At 42.4% G+C, this 20,946-nt stretch overlaps 1 protein-coding gene across 1 annotated transcript; it reads left to right on the forward strand.

The window, feature by feature from the left end:
* The first annotated feature begins 11,247 nt into the window (after positions 1 to 11,247).
* LOC138960485 (uncharacterized) lies at positions 11,248 to 14,979 on the forward strand. The gene has a single exon (XM_070332390.1). The coding sequence runs from the start codon at positions 11,248 to 11,250 to the stop codon at positions 14,977 to 14,979; it is 3,732 nt and encodes a 1,243-aa protein (XP_070188491.1).
* The last annotated feature ends 5,967 nt before the right edge of the window (positions 14,980 to 20,946 follow it).

Genomic DNA, 20,946 nt, shown 5'->3' on the forward strand with positions numbered 1-20,946 from the left:
ACACAGTCAATTGCGACCAACAGGCCAGGTTGATTTAACTCGTGTGACTGTTCGATTACATCATCAATTAACCTTAATATTGTAGATACTTTTCTGCCTTTAATATAACCGACTTGATCTTTCTGAACAATATCACCAATAACGCTTCCTAACCTTTTTGCCAAACACTTGGCTATCAGTTTATAATCGCTGTTTGTAAGGGAGATGGGTCTCCAGTTCTTTAATTCATTTTTAGGCAAATCTTTTCCCTTGTGTATTAGGGTAATGACAGCTTTGCGCTGCGTGGAAGACAATTTTCCATCGTCAAAACTTGCATTAAAAGACGCAATTAACAATGTTCTGATGCGGGTCCAAAACACTTTCAAAAATTCTACAGTAATACCATCAACCCCAGGGGCCGACCCAGATTTCATTTGTTTAAGTGCAGCGAGAGCTTCGTTTTCAGTTATTAACCCTTCACACTAATTTCTCTGAAAATCTGAAATCTGTAATGTTGTCACATCAGATAAAAACTGATCCACCTTCTCATCCATGTTTTCAACGTTTACTTTTTTTCTGTACAAATCAGCATAGTAATTCTTTTGCGCGTTCAAGATTTCACGCTGGTCAGTTATCACTTCCCCAGATTCACACTGTATACTGTCCATTATAATAATAATGGATAATTATTAATCGCCGTTTCTCACAAGAGCTCACGGCGATTTACATATTAATTTCTGCCGTGTGAGATGGAATTTTTTACACAATATATCACGCATTCACATCGGCCAGCAAACCTCAAGCCTATTAGGGCGAGCATTCACCTTTCACGGCCTTTATTCCAAGTCACACGGGTATTTGGTGGAAATTTTTAGCTATGCCTTTTCAATTTTGCCAGGAAAGACCCTTTTGTCAATCGTGGGATCTTTAACGTGCACACCCCAATGTAGTGTACACGAAGGGACCTCGGTTTTTCGTCTCATCCGAAAGACTAGCACTTGAACCCACCACCTAGGTTAGGAAAGGGGGGAGAAAATTGCGGCCTGACCCAGGCCTGAACACGCAACCTCTCGATTCCGAGCGCAAGTGCGTTACCACTCGGCCACCCAGTCGCATTTGCTCTGGCTTTTTCAAGGTTGAGAAAATACTTTGTGTTCTTTTCTCCCTGTTCTACCCACTTCGCACGGGCGCGTACTTGGGCTGCGCGAGCTTTACACTGCTCAACTAATTCTATTTTTAACTTAAGGTTCTCACGCTCGCATTGCATTCCACAGTTATCTGGGTCATTCGCTAACCTTGCATCCAAATCATTTAATTCAGCATACAACAAAACAATACCGTTTCTTCTTTCAACGCTTTTCTTCTGCGCGTACTGCATTGCATAATCTCTTATTTCACATTTTAACAGCTCCCATACGGTTTGATAATCAGTATCGTTTATAAAATCATATGCGTGATTTTCAATCATTCTATTCATACCATCAATGAAATCTTTATCCTGAAGGAGAGAATTATTGAATTTCCAGTAACTCGGGCCTCTGTCAATCTCAGATAATTTGAGTTGCACAGAACAACCTCTGTGGTCGGAAAAGGGAACAGACAATAAACAACATTCCGTAGTTCTATCAAAAAGTGTTGCACATGTAAATACATAGTCAATTCTCCTAGCAATAAACGGATTCTTCTTTGACCAAGAAAATTCTTTAATACCAGGGTTAAATAATCTCCATACATCAAACAAATCACATGCGATAAACATTTCATTCAGTTGTGACACTGCTCTTTCAGCGTGCCTTTCTCCGCTCACTATGTCTAACTCATTATCAAGAACACAATTAAAATCACCACACAAAATGACGTTACTCAAACGGGAATCTTTAATAATTGACACAACCTTCTGATAAAAAACACATTTGGAGTTTACATCGTTTGGCGCATAAGCATTCAAAATCCACAAATCCTTTCCTTCACAAATTATATTTACCCCTTGGATTCTATCACAATGGGTCTCCATTACTTTATAATCAAAATTACATCCTTTTTTAAACAAAATCATTTGACCACCACTGTGTGATGTTCGTTCGGTATAAATCATATCCCCTCCCCATTCCTTTTTCCACACATCAGCTACCTGTTTCGTGATATACGTTTCTTGCAAACATACTACATCAAACTTTTGTCTTTTTAAAAACTGTTTCCGTTTGTTTGGGGATCGAATCCCTCTCACGTTAAGTGAGAACACACTTAAGGCTGGAGTATACACCTGAGGCCATATTTCAAAGTGGTTAGGCAGTTTTAAAGGGTTGTTTTTATGTTAGTTCAGTGTTTTGTTTATCAGGAAAAAACAAAATGAACAGAGCTTGTCGCGCAAAATTTTGAGATAACGACTGAAGTTTGAGCATAGGTATGAGATTTTTTCACGTAAACCCTACTAAAGAATTGGTGATATTTTATTGTGAATATGTTAACAAAAAAACAATCGGATGATCACAAACTGAAGAAGAGAAACAGGGAAGCAAAATAGAACATCAAACATAAAGATTTTACAGGTGAATTTGGAAAAAAACCCGTATGTATCCAATTTTGAAGTCCAATTTGAAGCATGGAACATCAAACATAAATTAAAAGTGTTAAAGTGGTTACAGTGTTCAGAAATAGTGTTAAAGAACAAGTTGAGTTATCCCTCTTCACAAATTTTAAAAGAAATACACCTCTTGTCGCGCAAAATGTTGAACTGTGATGCTTTTACTACCCCCACCCCCTACTCATTTTTCAGAAAAGAGTGCATATTATCTTCCAAATAGACAAACAAGGTAGTCAGATGATAAAAACTTAAAAACAGAAATAGAGAAGCAAAATAGAACATGCAACATACAGTGATTTAACTGGTGAATTCAGAAAAAAACCCATTTTTTTACTCATTTTATTAGCTGAATTTAAAGCTTGGAAGACAGGAAAAAAAAATTAAAAGTGCAAATGTTGTTACAGTGTTCAGAAATAGTGTTAGATGCCAAGTTGAGTTATCCCTCTTCATCACAGTTAAAAGAAACGCACCTCTTGTCGCGCAAAATCTTGAACGGTGATGCTTTTACTACCCCTACCCCCTACCCATTCTTCAGAAAAGAGTGCATATTATCTTCCAAATAGAAAGGCAAGGTAATCAGATGATCAAAAACTTAAGAACAGAAATAGGGAAGCAAAATAGAACATCCAACATAGTAATTAGACTGTTGAATTCAGAAAAAGCAAACTTTTTTACTCATTTTATTAGCTGAATTTAAAGCTTGGAAGACAGGAAAAAAACATTAAAAGTGCTAATGTGGTTACAGTGTTCAGAAATAGTGTTAAATACCAAGTTGAGTTATCCCTCTTCATCACAGTTAAAAGAAACACACCTCTTGTCGCGCAAAATCTTGAACTTTGATGCTTTTACTACCCCCACCCCCTACCCATTTTTCAGAAAAGAGTGCATATTATCTTCCAAATAGGAAAGCAAGGTAATCAGATGATCAAAAACTTAAGAAGATAAATAGGGAAGTAAAAAAGATATCCAACATAGTGATTTAACTGCTGAATTCAGAAAAACACACTTTTTTTCTCTCATTTTTGAAGCTGAATTAGAAGTTTGGAAGACAGAAAAAATAAATTAAAAGTGCTAAAGTGGTTACAGTGTTCAGAAATAGTGTTAGATACCAAGTTGAGTTTTCGCTCTTTATCACAGTTAAAAGAAACACACCTCTTGTCGCGCACAATCTTGAACTGTGATCCTTTTACTACCCCCGCCCCCTACCATTTGAACACAAAAGAGTGCATATTCTCTTCCAATTAGAAAAATAAGTAATTTTAAGCAACTGCATATTTTAAAATACATCTTTTCTGTCAGTCCAAGGATTGCTTAGTCCATTAAAAACAAACAGACTAAGATTTAGCACACCCATTTTAAGAAAAGTTAACATGATAATTGATATATCAGACTTTTTTATGCAATTACTACTGAAGATTCCAGACCCACAATCATGTTATATCCTTTGTCACATTTTTTAAAATTTTGTTTATCAATCTATCTATAGCGAGTCTTGTCTCTTTGTGTCATTTAGTTATTTTCAAGAATTCTATCCTGGCAAAAAAAATAAAAAAATCCCTACCTACCTACCCTATTTTGTTTACCAATGTTATTAGAAACAGACAATTTATTTTTATTGGCCTAAAGATCTTGAAACATTTGTTTTAATAGAGAAATATTTAACAAGTACACCCCTTAGCTGTGTCACTCGAATTTCTTTGTCAGGCTGAAACTTAGCTGTTGCGTTGAACTCATCTACACACTCACGTTACTCACACACGTATACAATTCTACCCACAGAGGCGTTCGGGGATGGGGGTCTCGCACTCGGGCGAATCACACCACAAAATACAAAGTATAACGTACACTATTGAACCAAAAAGCAAATTAAATCATGAATAAATCAATCAAGCAAAACTTCCACACAATGACACACTCCCTCTCGGTTCACACTGCGCTCTGGGCGTGCACACTTGGCAGCACGTATACCGTTCCGACGCCGTTTGTCTTCCTGCAAGTTCAGCACAGGCACACGATTGTCCAAGAATCACAATAATCCTCGTGAATGTCACAGCAGGCATAGTAAGGTTACGTAGAAAAGTCCAAAAGGGTGCGTTAATGGTGGTAATCCGGCACACACACAAACACACACACTGACACACACACACTGACACACACACACACACATACACACACACACACACACACACACACACACACACACACACACACACACACACTCCGGTTTGGTAAGTTACCTGATAAATGTGGTTCTCAACTCACAAGACCAATTTGTCATCTTCCAGTGTGAAATTCAGATCTGCCCCAAGTACGTGCAATAAAATGTAGAAGCGATAATCTGACAAATATCTTTTCGCGTGAACGCTGCCACTTTGTCATCAGTCCGATGTCTTTTACTATCCAGAGCAGGGATAAACACACTTTTTCATCAGCAGTTTGTTATGTTTATCCGCAGACTGCTTTCCATTACTTGTCTGTTTTAGATTGACTCGTAAGGTTCTTCAGCCAGGCAAGAAGTGCTTGTTTACTGACACGTTCTCACGCACGACATGTCGTAAATGCAAGTTCTAACGATTGTTTTTTATTGCACTGATAGAGAATGTCGATAGTTGTAAACTTCTGCCATTTCCTAATGTTTATTTCATTATTTTGCATACGGATAAGGCTAATAAGTGGATAATCTGTTGCGACACGAAACGCGTTCTAAATCCGGGAAGGGAGGTGTGTCCTACTGCCTTAAATCGTCAGGCATGATCATCGTCCTAGAGACAGTATCAGTCCGTCACCGTGTTGACATCAACAAACCACAGTTAAACCTACCCCATGTCAGGTGTGGCGCAGTCACGTGCATCACGGACACCCGTGTCAGCCAGTGTCAACTTGGGGAGCTTTTCTGTCGTATTGTCACTGTCAGGGGAATCCCCTGTTTGTGACCTTAGCCTTTTCACACTCAGTGACCGCGAGCGTGGCTCTAAAATGAGCCTTGTTTGGTTTGTGTCTAGTTTGTTTGTGTTGACCTGTCTGCCGCGGGAAAGGAATCCTTGTTTTTGTGCGTGTTTTTGTTTGGGATTGTTACACTGTTTTTTCTGTGATGAATCATGAATGCTATCAGCCAGTGAAGCACTCTCTTTCTCTTCCTGGGACTGGGACTGGGACTCTTCCCGTTCATCTTCGTCGCTGGCAGTTTCCTCTGTGCCGCGCTCGATCGCCACGTCCACATCATCTGACGTGAGAGGGGGGTCCCCAGCGGGGACGGCATCACAATCGGGGTCGCCTCTCCTGTGGCCAGACTGACCACATTCTCTGCATGCGATGTCGTTACCGCAATCAGACGTCCAGTGCCCCTCCTGGAGGCAGCGTGTGCAGGCCATGGTTCTCCTCACCTTGGGTTGCTCTCTGTGGTACAGACGGGCACTGGCCACACCGATCCGCACCTGTTTGTCGAGGGGTTTGTCGGGGACGTTCATCCAGACGAACCGCCGGCCTGTTAAGAAACGTGTTAACTTGCCGTCTTTGTTCCGGACACGTTCACATGTGATTGCAGATCTGACTTGATAGACCTAACGATCCCCACGGAGGTGTTGCAATTGTGCGCGCCTTCGTGTGCGAGGCTGGTACTACAAATTGTTAATACGAAATGACAAACACAGGTTACACGCGATAACGCGCAAAAATACTGGTTTATTACTTTACATCTGATCAGTATTGTATATTGATTACAGTACTATGTATTGCATATTCAGTATTGCATATTGCGGTAAAAAACTAAACAGAAAGAAAAAGAGAAAAAGAAAACAAAGTATTAGACGAGGGCCCCAAAGGGGGGGTATCATCACGATCACGGGAAGGGAAATTTTAGCTTTCACGATCACAGTTACCTTGATTTTTTTTTCACGATCACGAACACCAGTGGCAAATCACGGTCACGGTAAAAGTTGCAGGTACAGAAAGCACGTGTCAAAGTAAACACAACCACACAGTTATTCGCTCCTCTGGATCTATTGTTTATTTAACACAAAGTGACAACTGTTGCACTTTTTAATTATTTTTTTTAATTCTCTTTCATTCACACATAGAAATACATATCATGATTTGTAATCAGTTACAAGAATGTTGTTTTCATTGTTTTTTCTCTCGCTCTCTCTCTCTCATACAGACACTCACAGGAATATACACTCCAGGGCAGTTAAGCCAGAGGCGGGGGGGGGGGGGGGGGGGGGCTACAACCTGGGGTCCAGGGGTAGACCTTGTGGGGTACATGGTCATGGGCAAGGCCCCCCAGAAGCTGAAGAGTTTTAGCTATTTTATGAACAATTTATGGCTTATCCTTGATTTTAAACATGAACAACTGGTGTCAGCAGCCACTCATTATTTCTTTTAAAGTTAGCATTATTTTTTTTTGACAGCCGGGGGGGGGGGGGGTTCCGGAACCCCTGTAACCCCCCCCTAATCCGCCCCTGCACTCATACACATTCAACTCCCACACCCTCACTCACACACATGAATATATATACTTGCACAATTTCACATTTCCAGAGCTAAATCTTTTAAACCCATTCTCTCAAAAACTATTGGGTGGATTGAAATTAAAGTACATGTATGTGTGATGGTAGAGTCTATAATCCTGACTAAAGGTCAGTCTAGGAATCATGAAGGTGGGTGAAGGAATATACACTCATACACATTCAACTCCCACACCCTCACTCACACACATGAATATATATACTTGCACAATTTCACATTTCCAGAGCTAAATCTTTTAAACCCATTCTCTCAAAAACTATTGGGTGGATTGAAATTAAAGTACATGTATGTGTGATGGTAGAGTCTATAATCCTGACTAAAGGTCAGTCTAGGAATCATGAAGGTGGGTGAAGGAATATACACTCATACACATTCAACTCCCACACCCTCACTCACACACATGGTTATATATAATACTTGCACAATTTCACATTTTCAGAGCTAAATCTTTTAAACCCAGGCCATTTTCTCAAAAACTATTGGGTGGATTGAAATTAAAGTACATCTATGTGTGATGGTAGAGTCTATAATAACAAAATCCCCAACGAACATGACTTTGATCGACTTTGACATGAGGATCAAGTGACCCAAACTGGCACGTCTCCCCGCCATAGTTCCTGAATTTATCCCATTGTTGATAAGTTTACAGGCGCTAAAATAAATCCAAGCTTAATGCAAAGAAACGACAATTAGAATCTATGCCAAGCGTGTCTACGTTGCTGGGGTGAAAAACACATTTCTAGTTTCGGTTTTGGCTACACGCAGACTCAATCAGACTCGAGCCAGTCGAGGTCACACTGAGCGAGTGACAGCCGGACGTGGCAATGTCGACAATGTCAATGATCTCAATCAAACTCAAAGATCTTGAACAAATTTCAAGATCTTTAATTGCCTACATTCAGAACAGTTATAGAGCAACATAGACAGGGCCGGACTAGGGGGGGGGGGGATTACAGGGGATGCGCAACCCCCCCCCTCCTTGGCTTAAACATGTACCTCCCAAACGCTTTTTTTTTTGGGGGGGGGAGGGAGGGGGTGGGGGGGGGTTGCATCTGGATCATCATGAAATCCGAGGAGAAATCGCACCTCTCACCCCCTTTCGAAAGACATTTTTCTTCAACGATTTTTGTGATGAAAAGTATGAGTCCTTACATTACAATCTCAATTCTTCTTCATTGTCTATACAGCTTGCTGTCGAATTTACCTTTTTCGTTCAAGGAGAGGCTTACTTTCCCTCCAGAAACATCCAAAAACGTTCAGCTTGAAGGGGGCTTCGCCCCCTTGCAACCCCCACCAAGGGGCTTTGCCCCCTGGACCCCCATCCTGTAACCCCCCCCCTAGTACAAACCTAGTCCGGCCCTGAATAGATCAACATACCTTGACATTTCGTCTTCGGATCGGAAAGACGGACCCGTAGCCTGACCTTTCCATCAAGGAAGGCATTCTCGCCGCCTGCTTTGGTCTGGTTTGAATCCACAAAATATAACAGAAGTTCGATGACAGTACCGCTGCACGCCATTTTTGATCTTCGAATTCGAATTTGACTGAATGCACTCAAAAGGCTTTAGCACGAAGCCCTTCCATTGGATGAAGTTTGGCAGGCTTTAGCAATTCTCCTTTTTTGTGTGATTGGTTCTCTTAAAGAGAAGCAATCGCTGTCAAAATCATATTTCTGAATGCGTTGTTGCTTCCCTTCAATCAGGATTGGCTCCTTGACGAATAGAGGATCATAGAGTGATACAGCTGTGAAAAATGTACGTTGAAAATAAAATGCTTTGCAATAATGCCCATCACGATCACGAAAACAAATGACGATCACGATCACGAGACTTGATTTGTTTGTCATCACGGATCACGGGCAAAGTCCCATCACGATCACAGAAATTGAAATTTCGGCAATCACGGTCACAGAAAGGTCAAAAAACGCCAATCACGATCACGATTTTAAACCCTTTGGGGCCCTCATTAGACATGGCAAAGATATCAAAAATGCATAAACAAAACGCAAGAAACAAAAACGGGAAAAATAAACAATCACAAAACAGGCGAAGACAAACAGACAAGAAAGTTATAATACCAAACACTCGTTGGTTAATCCTTTAACAGTAATAAAAGGTTACGTTCTTTACGTTAAACAATATAATAAACACTAAGAATACTCAAGAAACTTAGCATAAATACGTTTAAAACCAAAATGGCTACTTTCAGGAGAATACAAAACGTTGACTCATCAGGCCAGGAATAAAAAGCAAACTGTCATACTAAAAAATCTCTAAACGACAACATTCCTGCGTTAATCAAAGTCACAAACAAGATATTTCCTCATCCAATTTCCCCCAATAGCGTTATTAGAAATAAGCTCGTTTACAAACGATCACCACAGACCGCAAGCTCTTTTACCTAAATTCCTCAGTTTAACGTAATGCAAGGATAAGTCAGAGAAAACGTTTCACTTCGAACTTCGTTAACCACAAAAAACACAAGTTATCATTATAAACATTAGCGACTTTCTAGCGTCTACAAATCATTGCTGTACGTTTCACAAAACTATAGAATAGTTGAACACACAATAAAGAAACACTACAACAAGTCAGACTTCCAACTCACGTTATACGTAAACAACTCACAAAGTCATTACAAAATGGCGACCAAAATACAACACAAACAAGTAACAACAAAACATACCTTATGCGCTGTGTGGGTTGACCAGAGTGCCGAAAACGTGTTGCCTCTCAAACGAAGGGCACAAAACAATTCACAGCTTTCAATAAAACTGTATCCAAAACACGTTCACGTTGACAATATCGTTCACGTTGACTTTAAAACATTACAAGAAGAACCCCATAAGCTCACTTGCTAACTTTGATACGTTACATAAAACATCCAATGTTCTGTCTCCGAGAGTATTTTTAATTTTCTTTTAATTTCGTTTCGTTCATTCCAGTTGAAAGAATATGTGCAGAAGTATAAGGGAGAGCATTGTGCTTAGTAAATGTTTACTTGGTAGTTTCCCCTGAATCTGTCTTTGGGCGGTTTCTCTCTCCCTCTCTTTTAAGGGGTCTGGTGGCCCACGAAGTGTGAGTAATCTTCATTTCTTTTAATAAAGGATCCGACTCTAGTATGGTTTACATTGTTTTTGAGGTTGTAATCATTTATGTGATCGCTCTTGACACACATTGTTTGGTAGAGTAAGATTTGCAGTCTTCCACGTGGTTGTCGAGCTATTCCGCCATTTTTGGCTCACGTAAGTGTAGCCTATGCGATCGTAACTTTGTCTGTCTGTGCGTGCGTGCGTGCGTGCGTGCGTATGTGCGTGTGTATGTCTGTGGTAGAAACTCTAACATTTGAAGACGTCACATTACATTGACGTCACATTATGACGTAAGAGGGTTAGACGTCACGCAAAGGAAGTACTGAAAGTCTCGGTCATTATTATTTTGAGCGCGCCGAGACTAGTTGGCAGTCGTGTCCTTGTAAGTAGGCTACATGCAGACAGACAGATCTAGATCTAGTGTCTCGCTTTCTTGCACAGTTTCACCTATGCTCTTTCTGTGTGTGTGTGTGTGTGTGTGTGTGTGTGTGTGTGTGTGTGTGTGTGTGTGTGTGTGTGTGTGTGTATGTGTGTATGTGTGACGGAGTGATTGAGTTTGTGTTACTGTTTGTCGATTTCTTACGTGAGCCTTGAAGGCTTCGCCTCTTGTTTCCTTTGTTGTAGATCTGGTTTGAGTTTTCTGAATTTGTAATTTTGTTCATTTGAGAGTGTTGTTAGTGTTGTTGTAGCAATTATAGTAAAAGTAAGAAGCGTACCGACTTCGGTCGATGTAGTATTTTGTTGGTTTTAAGTTATGGTAAAGAAAACGACTCAGAACGAAGGCCCCAGTGCTCCAGTTGTGTGTTTGGATAATTTGATTTTTTGTGTACCCCATTTTCCACCAAGCGTTGGTTTCTTGGTCGCGACTGCGGTGGTTTAGAGGTTGCGATTTTGTGTTTTGATTCTTTTCATATTAGTTTGTATTTTTTCTTATGGTTTCTTTTGTTTACATATGTTTCAGTTTCTTACCTTCACTTCACTTTACTTTACAATAAAGAATCTTGGTAAAACTATCTGGGGCGTGAGCGCAATAATCCGCGAGCCAGAATAGTAAGAAAATTTCGCCACTATGATGTCTCAAGAAAAGACTGCTCGAGCCCGAACCCTCTCCGTCACCAACCAACGACTGGCAGAGGTGGAACTCGAGCTGCAGATTGCAGAGGAACAGTACCAGCTGGCAAAAAGGAAAGCCTATCTTACCAAGGAACTGGCGGAGCTGAGCGCCCTCAGGCTGAGGGACGAGCCCAGCCTCCACACTGTTCAAAGAACGATCAAGAAGGAGCCCGCCCTCCAGGACTACTCCACGTCCACCACGCACGAACGTCGATGGCACGAGCCAAGATTGTCGAACGACGATGCCTACAGCCAGCCGTCTAACGCATCATCTCCCACTCTTTCCAGAGCCTCTTCCCGCCTCAATACACAGGGATCTGCAGTTGGACCCAGGCAGAACCACACGTCCCTACCAGTCCAGTCATCACATGACGCTGCCTCATTGTTTTGGATGAAGCGGGATCTCTTGACTCATCGATTGACTCCGTTCGATGAACGCCCGGAGTCATTCCACGTTTGGAAAGACTGTTTTACATCCATCATGCTCGACTTGGATGTCTCTCCTGCCGAGGAGCTGGACCTCCTGGCCAAGTACCTTGGACCAGAGTCCAAGAGGTATGCCCAGAGCCTGAGGTCTGCCAACATCGGGAATCCTCAGAGAGGACTCCAACTCCTCTGGAAGCGCCTGGACGAGCGGTTTGGCTCACCTGAGCTCATCGAGGCATGCCTGAAGGCAAGGCTGGAGGAGTTTCCACCTATCTCTCAAGATCAGCGCAGCCTCTACGAGTTGAGCGACCTCCTCGAAGAAATCTTGTCAGCCAAGATGAACCCTGTCCTCGCCCCTCTGTTTGCCCTTTACGACTCGTCTACAGGGGTCAACATGGTGGTACGGAAGCTTCCTCACCACCTCAGACAGAAGTGGGTCATGGGTGCAGCGACATACAAAAGCAATCACCGCGTCCCATTCCCCCCCTTTGAGTTTTTTGTGGACTTCGTTAAAACTTGCGCCACAATTCAGAACGACCCGGCCTTCAAGTTGGAGAACGACAAAAAGGCCAAGCCAGTGCTCTCCAGAAAGACCAACCTTGAAGCAAAACACGAGCTTTGCCCAATCCACACAACCGCAAGGCACTCTTTGCTGGAGTGTAAAGGCTTCGCAGCAAAATCACTTAGTGAGAAGAAGGCAACCCTGAAAGAGAAAGGAGTGTGCTGCAGATGTCTTTTTTCCACCAGCCACAGGGCAAAGGACTGCAATATGTCGGTCAAGTGCAGTGTCTGCTCTGGAAGGCACCACACCGCCATGCATCAGGACAGACCATCCGCATCCCTGGATCCCATCAAAAAGCATGGCGGGGAGGTGTCCGCAAAGTGCACCACCTTGTGCAAAGGGGGTCACCTGAGCAGATCCTGCGGTAAGGTGGTGAAGGTCAAAGTTTTTCCCCCTGAAAAACCCAAGGGGATCCAAGTTTACGCGATCTTGGATGACCAAAGCAATGCCTCTCTGGCAACGCCGGAGCTGATGGATCAGCTAGGCTCGTCCCCCAGTGAAATTGAATATCAGCTAACGTCCTGCGGCGGAACACAAGCGATGAGTGGTCGTCAGCTCCGGAACATCACTGTCCAGTCCACTGACGAAAGGTCCTTGATCTTGCCACACGTACTTGAATGCGACACCATTCCAAACGATCGATCAGAAATCCCTTCTTCTGAAGTGGCCCAACATCATGGCCATCTCAATCGCATAAGGAAAAGAATCCCTCCTCTCGACAAACAAATTCCCATCGCACTGCTGATTGGACGGGACCTCCCTGAAGCCCACCACGTGCTGGAGCAAATTGTTGGCCCACCGAAATCGCCATTTGCACAGCGACTGCCTCTTGGCTGGGTAATCATCGGGGATGTGTGCCTCAACAAAGTCCACAAACCATCGACCATCAGAGTTGCCAAGACGAGCGTCATTGATGGAAGAAAGACCATTTTTGAACCTTGCCCATTCAACTTGAAGGTTGACGTCACCAAAGATGTCGGAGCTGAAGTTTTCCAGCGAACACCAGAAGATGACAAGGTTGGGTTGTCCGTGGAGGACAAAGCATTTTTAGCTCTCATGGATGAGAAATTCAAGCTAAACGAAGAAAGGCATTGGTCGGCTCCTCTTCCCCTGAGATCGGACAAACCAATCCCCACCTGCAACCGGTCCCAAGCTGTCAGTCGTGCCAAGGCCTTGGAGGCATCACTGAAGAATCCCGTAAAAAGAGAACACTTCTTCCAGTTTATGGAAAAGATCCTGAAGAGTGGCTCCGCTGAAGAGGTCCCCCAGGGTAAAGCTGGACACTGCTGGTACCTTCCACTTTTCGGAGTGTACCACCCCAAAAAACCTGACAAACTCCGCGGTGTATTTGACTCGTCAGCGACATTCGAAGGCGTCTCTCTGAACTCGCTGCTGCTGTCTGGGCCAGACTTGACAAACAGCCTCCTTGGCATTCTGCTGAGGTTCCGCAGAGATGCAGTGGCAATAGCTGGGGACATAGAACAGATGTTCTACCAGTTTTTGGTTGACCAAGAACACAGAGATCTCCTACGCTTCTTTTGGTACCGAGGCAACAATTTTGACGCACCCCTCGTGGAACACAGGATGTGTGTCCATGTCTTTGGCAACAGTCCATCTCCAGCGGTTGCTACCTACGGCCTCCGGAAGAGCATTGCCCACAGTGCACCAGATGTGAAGAAGTTCGTCGAGCGGGACTTCTATGTTGACGACGGGATCACCTCCGTTCCTGAAGTCGACCAAGCTGTCCACCTCATGCAGCGTACGCAAAGAGAGCTTAAAAAAAACGGCGGGATCAATCTCCACAAGGTTGTTTCAAATAGGACGAGTGTTTTGGCAGCCTTTCCCAGAGAAGAACTGTCCACAGAGCTGCAAAACCCCCAGCCTACTGACCCCTTACCAACTCATGGATGTTTGGGTTTGAGCTGGAACTTGGAAAGAGATACATTTGACATTTCCCCCCAGGTTTCCAATGGAGACTTTTCTCGAAGAGGGGTCTTATCCACCGTCAACGGGATTTATGACCCTCTTGGTTTCCTCGCTCCAGCAACCATCAGTGGCAAGATTTTCCTGCGAGAGGTATCTCCAGATGGCAAGGCCTGGGACAAACCCATCCCGGACAACTTCCGCCACCGTTGGGAGCTGTGGAAGCAGTCCCTCCAAGACATCAAAGGGCTCGAAACACCTGGCATGTTTCTTTCAACATCCCTTACCCAGTCACCCGATGCTAAATACCACGTCTTCTGCGATGCTTCAGAGAAAGCTATCTCTTCGGTGGCCTACGTTCAGGTGCTCCATGAACCCGATTCCCCCCTCATTCTGAACCCGTCAATGCTGCTGACGCAAAAGAGTGGCGAAAGTCAACCTTTACCTGACTACAGCATCTTGAAAGACTGTTACAAACAACACTGGAAGCATGTTCAAGTACTGTCTAACGCCTTTTGGAAGAAGTGGGAAGAGGAGTACCTGCAGGAGCTACAGCAGAGGAGGCGGTGGATGCAGACTGAAGAGAACCTCAAGGAGAACAGTCTGGTTCTTCTCAGGGACCCTTCGGTGCCTCGCAACAGTTGGCCGGTCGGTTTGGTGGTCCGCACCTTCCCAACTGACCGTGACAATCTTGTTCGGTCGGTTGAGATCCGAGTGATCAAAGACAATCAGGCCAAACTCTACGTCAGGCCTATCACAGAACTGATTCCTCTCTAGTAGGCCTACACTGATGACTGACTCGGTTGTGAACCACAGACAGAACACCCAGTTACCGTCGCTACACATTTTTTTTGTTTGCTTGCCTACCTACTTTTGAGTGCAGGACTTTTTCCTTTATTTTACTACTGATTTCCTTTCCTGTCTTAATAGTGATATCGAGTAGATATCAGGCGGGGAGTGTTCTGTTTCCGAGAGTATTTTTAATTTTCTTTTAATTTCGTTTCGTTCATTCCAGTTGAAAGAATATGTGCAGAAGTATAAGGGAGATCATTGTGCTTTGTAAATGTTTACTTGGTAGTTTCCCCTGAATCTGTCTTTGGGCGGTTTCTCTCTCCCTCTCTTTTAAGGTGTCTGGTGGCCCACGAAGTGTGAGTAATCTTCATTTCTTTTAATAAAGGATCCAACTCTAGTATGATTTACATTGTTTTTGAGGTTGTAATCATTTGTGTGATCGCTCTTAACACACATTTTTTGGTAGAGTAAGATTTGCAGTCTTCCACGTGGTTTGTCGAGCTATTCCGCCATTTTTTCCTTTGTTGTAGATCCGTCTGGTTTGAGTTTTCTGAATTTGTAATTTTTGTTCATTTGAGAGTGTTGTTAGTGTTGTTGTAGGAATTATAGTAAAAGTAAGAAGCGTGCCGACTTCGGTCGATGTAGTGTTTTCTTGGTTTTAAGTTATGGTAAAGAAAACGACTCGGAACGAAGGCCCCAGTGCTCCAGTTGTGTGTTTGAATAATTTGATTTTTTGTGTACCCCATTTTCCACCAAGCGTTGGTTTCTCGGTCGCGACTGCGGTGGTTTAGAGGTTGCGAGTTTGTGTTTTGATTCTTTTCATATTAGTTTGTATTTTTTCTTATGGTTTCTTTTGTTTACATATGTTTCAGTTTCTTACCTTCACTTCACTTTACTTTACAATAAAGAATCTTGGTAAAACTATCTGGGGCGTGAGCGCAAGAATCCGCGAGCCAGAATATCCAAACTCTTCCATAAAACCCTCAGATCGACTGAAGAGAAGAAGTCAAACAGTAGTATTTATGGAAACAAAAACCTAACATGGAATAGTTATTCAAAAGTCAAAGGTCACCATATTGACCAACCAACAACATTCCTTAGACAGAATCGGGTGCGACTACTATTTTACAACCAATCAGTAACCGATCACGCACTTCGTGCATGCTCAAAACTTAAAACAGTATATTTTACAGAAAGAAGATCAAGGAACTGGCTGACATTAAAAACTAAAAACACGTGAGTCAAACGTATTCTAAAGCTTACAACGCAGTTTCGCAGGGCTCACTCCAAAACCAGGACATGGAAAAGAAACACGTGAATCTCACGCGTATTCTAAAAATAACGACGCAGTTTTGCAACGCTCCGACCAAAACCAGGTCACAACAAGGAGCACGTGATAAAAACACGGTTTACTTGCTTCACACCGTAAAAGGGCTGAAGCAAACGTATTTACAACAAAAAATAGGTGAATGCATGCCACATCGGCATGCACAGCAATAATTATACGTTAAGAACAACCTCTATTGTCAACACCGCCCAGATCTGACTGTCGACAATTTAGAAGCTGTATGGGTTGAAATTAAAACCGACCAAGAAAGTCTCCTCATCGGTTCCTTTTATCGCCCACCCAACGCAACCGTATTGTACTGGGGCCTTATTAAAGAAAGCATTCAACTTGTGAACGATACCATGAACAAGTTTATTGTCCTTGGCGACTTTAACTACGACTTTTTCAATGTGCCGACACCGCACCTAGTAGATATTTTACATTTATTCCAATTGCATCAGATTGTGAACATGCTAACAAGAATTACGAACAACAGTAGCACCTGTCTGGACCTGATTTTAACTCAAACACTCCATTTACTAAAGAGCGTCGACGTACTGGCACCCATATGCAGTGACCATAGCGTACCATGTGTTATTATTCATAATACCGCAAAGACCCAGCAGCCATTTAAGAGAAATGTATATAATTATGACAGGTTAAACGTACACACTTTTTTGTGCAGACTTATCAGATGTAAATTGGAATGAAATTTTCGAAAGAAACTCTATCGACGATTGCGCCGATATCTTTTCAGTTACTCTTATGAACATCGCCAAACAGCATATGCCTGTCCGAACGATAACAGTTAGAACTAAAGACGCGCCGTGGATAAACGCTGACACTTTGTCACTCATAAATACACGAAACCGGATTCATGCCAAAGCAAAGAGAACAAACTTACTAGAAGATTGGCAATTATTTCGCGAAGTACGAAATTACGTAACCGACAAGAAAAGAGAACGGATCACTGACTATTACAAAGAAATAGATTCGAAAATATGTAACTATGACAATGTAAATAAAAAAGATTGGTGGAAAATTGTAAAACGGTTTATGGACAAGAAAGGAATTGGTTCTGATGAAATACCACCTATTGAGCATAACGGTAACATTTATTATGATAAAGAAGGAAAAGCAAACGTCTTTAACGACTTTTTTGTACAGCAGGCCACTCTGGATAATGAACATGATGACCTGCCGATAGTTCCTTTCCTTGATTGTGAATTGAGTGAGTTAAATGTGTCCGTCGAAGAGGTGATTAACATTATAAAAAGTCTTGATATTAGTAAAGCATGCGGCCCAGACCACGTACATAATAGGCTACTTAAAGCAGCAATCGGCGTTATTTCACAACCGCTTACAGCGCTGTTTAATTGTTGCCTGAACGAAAGACAATACCCTATTTTATGGAAATATGCACATGTTACTCCGATATTTAAATAAGGATCCAAAATGTGTTGTTTGAATTATAGACCTATATCATTGTTAAGCTGTGTGGGGAAAGTGTTTGAAAAGTGTGTCCACAACCATATTTTTAATTTTGTGAAGCTGAATAACATAATAACGCCTGTGCAATCTGGTTTCATACCAGGTGACTCGACTGTAAACCAGTTACTCTGCACCTACAATGATCTATGTATAGCTGCTGATAAGCCTCGGGACTCCCAACACAAGCCATTTTTTGTTTTATATATCAAAAGCCTTCGACCGTGTGTGGCATAAAGGCCTATAATACAGATTAGAGGCCATTGGCATAATCAATCAATCAATATGAGGCTTATATCGCGCGTATTCCGTGGGTACAGTTCTAAGCGCAGGGATGTATTTTTTTTTTAATAATTTTTATTGTATGCAATTTATATTGCGCACATATTCAAGGCGCAAGGATTTATTTATGCCGTGTGAGATGGAATTTTTTTACACAATACATCACGCATTCACATCGGCCAGCAGATCGCAGCCATTTCGGCGCATATCCTACTTTTCACGGCCTATTATTCCAAGTCACACGGGTATTTTGGTGGACATTTTTATCTATGCCTATACAATTTTGCAAGGAAAGACCCTTTTGTCAATCGTGGGATCTTTAACGTGCACACCCCAATATAGTGTACACGAAGGGACCTCGGGTTTTCGTCTCATCCGAAAGACTAGCACTTGAACCCACCACCTAGGTTAGGAAAGGGGGGAGAAAATTGCTAACGCCCTGACCCAGGGTCGAACTCGCAACTTCTCGCTTCCGAGCGCAAGTGCGTTACCCAGTCCCATAATAATTATTAGCAACATGGAGGTTGATTATACGGGGGTTGGAATGAAAGTAATAACAATCAGTGTGTATAAACAGAAAACACACAGTTACCATGCTTTTTATCACGTGTTTATTGATTGATTAAAATTTTGGAAATTTTGTTTAAAAAAACACCAACAATCAGTGTGACATTTTTTTTTCTCAAAAAAACTCTGTGAAAAGAGAAATCCGTTTGCTGACTGGTGACCAATACATTACCAGCTATTTCGTATGTCATTCCGGGAGTGACGCTTGACCTAGAGGCAGGGTGCCACCTGAGGTGCGTTGCATAGAGCAAACGATCTGTTCGCGAAGAGACAAAACGTTTTCATGTTGTAGGAAACGCTATGTTCGCGGCGAACTGTTCGCGGCGAACTCAATTTTACCCTCTCTACCTATTTTCAAGTAAATGGACCCATCTCTTCGCTGACAGCCGATTCAATGCATGTATATTGGGGGCGATCATCCGAACAGTCGCTTTGTACTTGGAACAGCCCTCCCTACCCGCACTGACAAAAGTAGACGAGTCCAATCGCTTACAGCTCAGTCCATGAGTACATTTTAGGGGTGACGGTATGCAGTGGCCCTCAAGATATCTGTGTGTGTGTGTGTTTGAGTTTCGTACCCCACGTGGAGAAGCAGGGCCTTTCCTTTTCTTTTTTTTTGTGGTCAGATTTGACAGTTAGATTTCTTGTCGAGTCCGTGGAAAAGCGTTGTGGTCTTCATTTCATTCAATAAAGGTGAATGTTTAGGAGTAAAAAGCCCGCTCCCATGGGGTCGCCTTCACGCGGCGGGAGCGTTTAAACAGAGCTACCCCACCCCTTTAATTCTCTTCTTTTGTCTTATTTCTGCCTTACCAGTCCTTTCACCTATATTTCCTTCCAAGAAAACTCTCCCTACTATTCCCTGCAGTTTTCCAATTCTTTTCTTGTTGTCTTATTTCTACCTGACTGGATCCATCACCTTTATTTCACTTACCAAAAGTCTTCTTTTCCACATCCTCATTTCTCTGCACCCCGCATGTCGTAAGAGGCGACTAACGGATTCTGTTTCTCCTTTTACCCTTGTTAAGTGGTTCTTGTATAGAATATTGTCAATGTTTGTAAAGATTTTAGTCAAGCAGTATGTAAGAAATGTTTAGTCCTTTGTACTGGAAACTTGCATTCTCCCAGTAAGGTCATATATTGTACTACGTTGCAAGCCCCTGGAGCAATTTTTTGATTAGTGCTTTTGTTAACAAGAAACACTTAACAAGTGGCTCTATCCCATCTCCCCCCTTTCCCCTATCCCATCTCCCCCCTTTCCTTCGTCGCGATATAACCTTCGTGGTTGAAAACGACGTTAAACACCAAATAAAGAAAGAAGAAATCTCTCTCTCTCTCTCTCTCTCTCTCTCTCTCTCTCACTCGCTCTCTCTCTCTTTCTCTCTATCTCTCTCTCTCTCTCTCTCTCTCTCTCTCTCTCGTGTCTCTTTTTTTCTTTTTTTTTTCGGTCTGTTTCATTTCTGATTTAAAATGTAATACATCTGTTAACAAGAAACATTCAGTAACAAAAAGGTAAACTAATCAATGAATACATCTATCAGTCCGAAATTAAATGCATCATTACATCAATCAATACATTAACCAACCAATACATATAGATATACTTTAACGCATTTACTCAGGAAACAATACATACATGAACTAACGACGGAAGGAATCAAGAAATAAAAAAAAAATACACATTGAAGGGTAAACACAAACGCAGTGATATTTGTTTCATATGGGAGTACACACACCAACACAAACTGCAATCTCAGACAAGCGTGACTCAGAGTATGGGTACACACACGTCGTGTGAGCTGAAGGACAGAATGGATTGTGTATGTCCTGTGCATACTTGCAAGATAACCCCACTCTGTGTGTACCTGTGCATTATATGCACGGTTATGGGGCTATATAGCTATTCTGATGGACACGTGGGGGGATTCGGGGGCTGTGATTGGATGGTCTCACACATCCCTTTTCCGATCATCAAAGCATAACGCTACGAAAGTTGGCCATTTTTGCCGATATCCAAACGATATCGGCAATAACAAAGACGCATGGTTCCGGTTTCTTCCACGTGTATAAAGTACACGCATACCTCGCCAGGCTTGTGTCTGTGGCTAGTCGACAGACGATGCAATTTGCTTTGTGTGTGTTTTTGTTGTTGCTTACTGTACATGACATACATTACGTGTAAAATCCAGTTCTTTAACTGGCAGCAAACCTTGCAAATTTCCAGAAGCTGCAATCTGAAGCGACCTATCTCTGATTTTTGCAGACGATCTCTCCAATCACCAATGTTTAAC

Source organism: Littorina saxatilis, linkage group LG2 (genome assembly GCF_037325665.1).
Source record: "Littorina saxatilis isolate snail1 linkage group LG2, US_GU_Lsax_2.0, whole genome shotgun sequence".
In the NCBI taxonomy this organism is placed as follows: Eukaryota; Metazoa; Mollusca; class Gastropoda; order Littorinimorpha; family Littorinidae; genus Littorina; species Littorina saxatilis.

Excerpts from the sequence above, each read along its gene's own strand:
- LOC138960485 (XM_070332390.1), top strand. The coding sequence starts at position 11,248 with ATGATGTCTCAAGAAAAGACTGCTCGAGCCCGAACCCTCTCCGTCACC.